The sequence below is a fragment of the Geospiza fortis genome, unplaced genomic scaffold (assembly GCF_000277835.1).
Source record: "Geospiza fortis unplaced genomic scaffold, GeoFor_1.0 scaffold27, whole genome shotgun sequence".
NCBI lineage: Eukaryota > Metazoa > Chordata > Aves > Passeriformes > Thraupidae > Geospiza > Geospiza fortis.
In genome coordinates, this window is record NW_005054329.1 from 4,856,544 (window position 1) to 4,860,620 (window position 4,077).

General features: G+C 55.5%; 1 protein-coding gene across 1 annotated transcript in view; it reads right to left on the reverse strand.

Moving 5' to 3' along the window:
- Positions 1–4,077, reverse strand: part of ASS1 (argininosuccinate synthase 1) — a 23,466-nt gene that overhangs the window by 16,544 nt on the left and 2,845 nt on the right. The window contains exons 4-7 of the mRNA XM_005421287.2: positions 3,868–3,924; positions 3,382–3,456; positions 432–502; positions 33–63 (exon numbers count right to left, since the gene is read on the reverse strand). Of these exons, the coding sequence (XP_005421344.1) occupies positions 33–63; positions 432–502; positions 3,382–3,456; positions 3,868–3,924 (234 nt within the window). The remainder of the gene's footprint in view (positions 1–32; positions 64–431; positions 503–3,381; positions 3,457–3,867; positions 3,925–4,077) is intronic.

Consider the following 4,077-nt stretch of genomic DNA (forward strand, 5'->3'; position numbering starts at 1 on the left):
CCCCGGGCCCGGTGCCTGCCGTGATCGATTACCTTGGGGTTCTCCAGGATCCCGGCTTCGTAGCTGCAGCAGGCAGGGAGGGAGAGAGAGGTCACTGCAGCACCTGCAACTTTGCAACCCCAAAACCCACCGGGACGAGACCCCCGCTCCCACCCAGCCCATGAGGATGGACATAAGTACACGTTAAGGATTTCCAGAGCAACCCTGAAGGGAGAGCCAGGCTTAGGAGAGTCCAGGAGATGAATGCTGCCACTTGGAATGTGGACAACTAGATAGAAAGGGAGGATGGAGGATTTGGTGTCACCCGTGGTCAGCGTGTGGTGGGGCAGCCTGAGGCAAAGGGCTGTTCTGGACATGTGGGTTGGACGGGACTGGGGCTGCAGATCCCAGCTCTTCACCTCATGGGAGTTCCCACCTGCCCAGCTCCTCACCTGATGTGCATTAGGTTCTCATCCATGCTCCAGGGCGTCTGAGGTGTCACAGGCACTGGGATCCCATGTTTCTGCCAAGAAAGGGAGAGTGGGGGTGAGCCAGCCTGCAGGGACAGCCAGCCCTCACCGATGCTGCTTCCCAGCAGGATCAGCCCCAAAAGCACAAAGGCACAGCCCATGGCACCAGCAGGGCAGCACAGAGCGACGTGCACTCCCATGTCCCTGAGCAACATCAGCTGCCACCACGGGGGCCACCTCAACAGGGACATCAGGGACACTGTGTGGCTGGGTGGGGCGAGAATGGCCATCCCAGCCCTGCCACAGGCTGAGGAGGGGCCCCAGAGCACACCGTGAACCCCAGAGATGGGCACCCCAGCAGAGACCTTGCCTGCTTTCCCCGGCTCCAGGGCAGGATGGTGCAATGATGCCCTCAGGTGTGTGATGGGATTGTTGGGGTGTTCATTGCAGGGCCAGGAGCTGAACTTGATGACCCAGTGGGTCCCTTGCCGCTCAAGGTGTTCCATGATTCTGCAATTCCCCCAGCCAGGCTTCTCAGCAAGGGGAGGTGACACCAGGATCTGAGTCCCCAAACCCACAGGACGCTCTAGAGCCCACAGAGGACAAAGGCTCTGCCATGAGGGGACAGCAGCACATCCTCCCAGCCTCGTGCACACCCTTGGTGAAGCAGACACACCCCAGGCAGGCTCAGTGCCCAGGGACGGGTGGCCCCACAGCTGCTGCCTGGCCAGCAGGACTGCAGCCCCGAGCCCAGCTCCCTAACAAGGTCACCAGCCTGCCATTTATCCACTGACACTTCAATGGGGGAAATTGCCTGTGAAAACGAGGTGAATACGTGGGGGAATCAGCGGGAGAGGTGACAGCAGCAGGCTGGAACTGGAGCCAGCGGGGATGTCACCCACCCTGCAGGGACACCGAGTCACAATGTGCTGGCTGCGGGGTGGACATGGCAAGACAGGGATGGGGACAGCAGCTCCCACTGAGCCTTGATGTGTCTGTACAGCCTGGGCAGCTCTGGCATTGCAGTGTCACCACAGCAGGGACTCAGTGAAGGGCTCAGCTGGAGGCAGGGGCTGAGGGGACATTTCTTGTTTTGCCAGGAACAGGGGAAGGAAATGCTTGTGGTTGCTGGATCACATCCCTCAAACCCTCACCTGAGGTGGGAACAAGGTTCTGAGATCTCCTCATGCTGCAGGGGGACTGACCCAGCCCTGCTGCTGGGGGGACATGGCCTCAGGCTCATGGGTTCTGATTTGCTGGTTCCCCACCATAATTCCAGCATAGGGCCTGCTGAGACCCCCCATTATCCAACCTAGATCTTCTCTGGCACAAATTAAGGCCATTTCCTCTTGCCCTATCTTGTATTTGTGAGAAGAGACCCAGCATTGGCACACCCATCTCACCTGAGGTGTACAAATCCATCTTCCAGACCTGAACACCAGTGATCTTGAGCTGCCTTGTGCCCTCTGCCAGCCCTCTCCTGGCAGCTGGGGAAGCCAGTGCTCCCCAACCCATCCTCACCCCACTTCAAAGAGGATCCTCCAAGGCCAGACCCAATACCTACAGAGCCTAGGCAGCCTTTGCTGGAGCCAGAGGTGCCAGAACCAAAGAGGGATGTTGTTCTCAGCTTCACCTGGCTCTGCCTGTGGCCAGGCTATTCCTGGAGCAGCGCCCAGGAGAGTTTGGCTGCTCTCATTCAGGTGTGTGAGAATGAAGCAGCCCCTGGCACAGATTTGCTGCCAGAGCAAGGCTGGCTTCAGCCCCTGGGCAGCAAATCCATGGAAAGAGCTGTGCCACAGTGAAACAGAGCCTCACTTTCCCTGGCACCAATGGAGCCCCAAACATCATCATCTTCCAATTCTCCCAGCGCCAAGGTGAGCACATGCATGTGCTCAAAGGACCTGGCCATGCATCTCTCTCTCCTCAGGATGAAAAAGAAGGGAAACCACCTTTTTTTTTTTTTTTTTTTGTTACAGATAAGCAAAGACTGAAAAGTACTTAAACCCTCACCCACAACCTTTTTGCTCATGGAATGGGGCCCCAACCCATTTCATTTCCCTTCCTCCCCCTTCCCAAACAAACAAAACAATCCCCACAACCAAACAAAACCCCCAACCCCAAAACACATGTTCCATTTTCCATATAATAAAACCACGGCGCTCTTAATAACTCCCCTATTCGACAATTTGTTTGGCAACATATGGAAAGCTCTCGTAAACTCTCCCCTTCATAATACAGCAGCAGATGGCAAACACAATCCTCAACACACCACTCTCTCCTGGCAGCCCTAATGGGCTCAGAGGGCTCCTCACCCCACGCCACATCCCTCCAGCTCCACACCTCTCCTTCCCTGAGATTACCCAGGCAGATTCAGTGGCAGCTATTTAAAAACTGAAGCAATTTTCTGGTTTATGCACAGAGCTGACTTTTCCCTTTTGATTGATTGAGCTGAGTTGTCAAGCATTTCCATGAAGTCGCTAAAAAAGAAAGGTACCCTGGTGGGCACATAAAAACCTGATGCAAAACTTCTAATATGTTTTATTGTAACTTGTACTTCAAAAAGGAAGGGACAACAGAGGTGAATGTATTTGCTTTGTGTGTTACACAAGTCAGGGAGCTGGGACCTGTTTCCTTGGAAAGAGGGTTACAATTAATAGCCAGGTAATTATGGGGCTTTTAGAAAGGAAGGAGAAAAAGAAATAGAGGAAAGGGGGGTGGGGGGAACTCTGACCAGGAGGCTCCTGAGTGGTGCTGCAGGGATGTCGTGCAGGGTGTGCTGCTGTCACCTGCCAAGCCTGGTAAGCATCCTGTGGTGGCCCTGAGCATCCCATGGTCACTCCAAGAATCCCACGGCTACCCTGAGCTTTCACAGCCACTCTGAGCACCTTCTGCTGCCCTGGGCATCTTGTGGCTACCCCACACCAGCTCCTACCTTGGCATAATCCATCAGCTCACGGCGCCCAGGAAAGCGCTGGTAAAACTCAGGCAGCCTCCACGGTGCAACAACCTGGCAGGAGAGCAGGAGATGAGAAACCCCCTGCCCTCTTGTTGCCCCTGGGAGCCAAGACCCACAGGGTGTTGCTCCCCCAGCTGAAATTTAATCTCCCAGCACAAGGTGGGAGTAAACCAAACCCCGACCCTAACCAGGCGCTGGATGCAGAGGGAAACAGGCAGCATCGATTAGCCAGCAGCTGCCTTGGTACTGGCTCCTCTGTGGCCTCGTGGTGTTTGGGGTAAAAATAGATCAATTAAGGATCATTACAGCCCCCTGAAATGCCAAAACGTCGCTGTGTGCAGCTGGTGGCTTGTTAAAGTGAGGCAGGGCCGTTTGCACGGGTGTTAAAACAGAATTCCCAGCAGCTGCACAGGGCCAGGAGCCCGGCACTGGGGAGGCAGGGGATGGTTTTGGGTGCCTTACCTTGATCTTGGGACACAGGGCATAGCAGCTGAGCTCAAAACGAACCTGGTCATTGCCCTGAAACAGGGAAGGAGATGCTGAGGGGTCACCCCAGCCCAGGGTGTGACAGCACACACAGACACGCACACTCAAACTCACACACACACACACGCACACATTCAGCCTCTGAGGAGCTGCTTGGCTCCAGTCACAGCTGCCCCTTGGGCACAG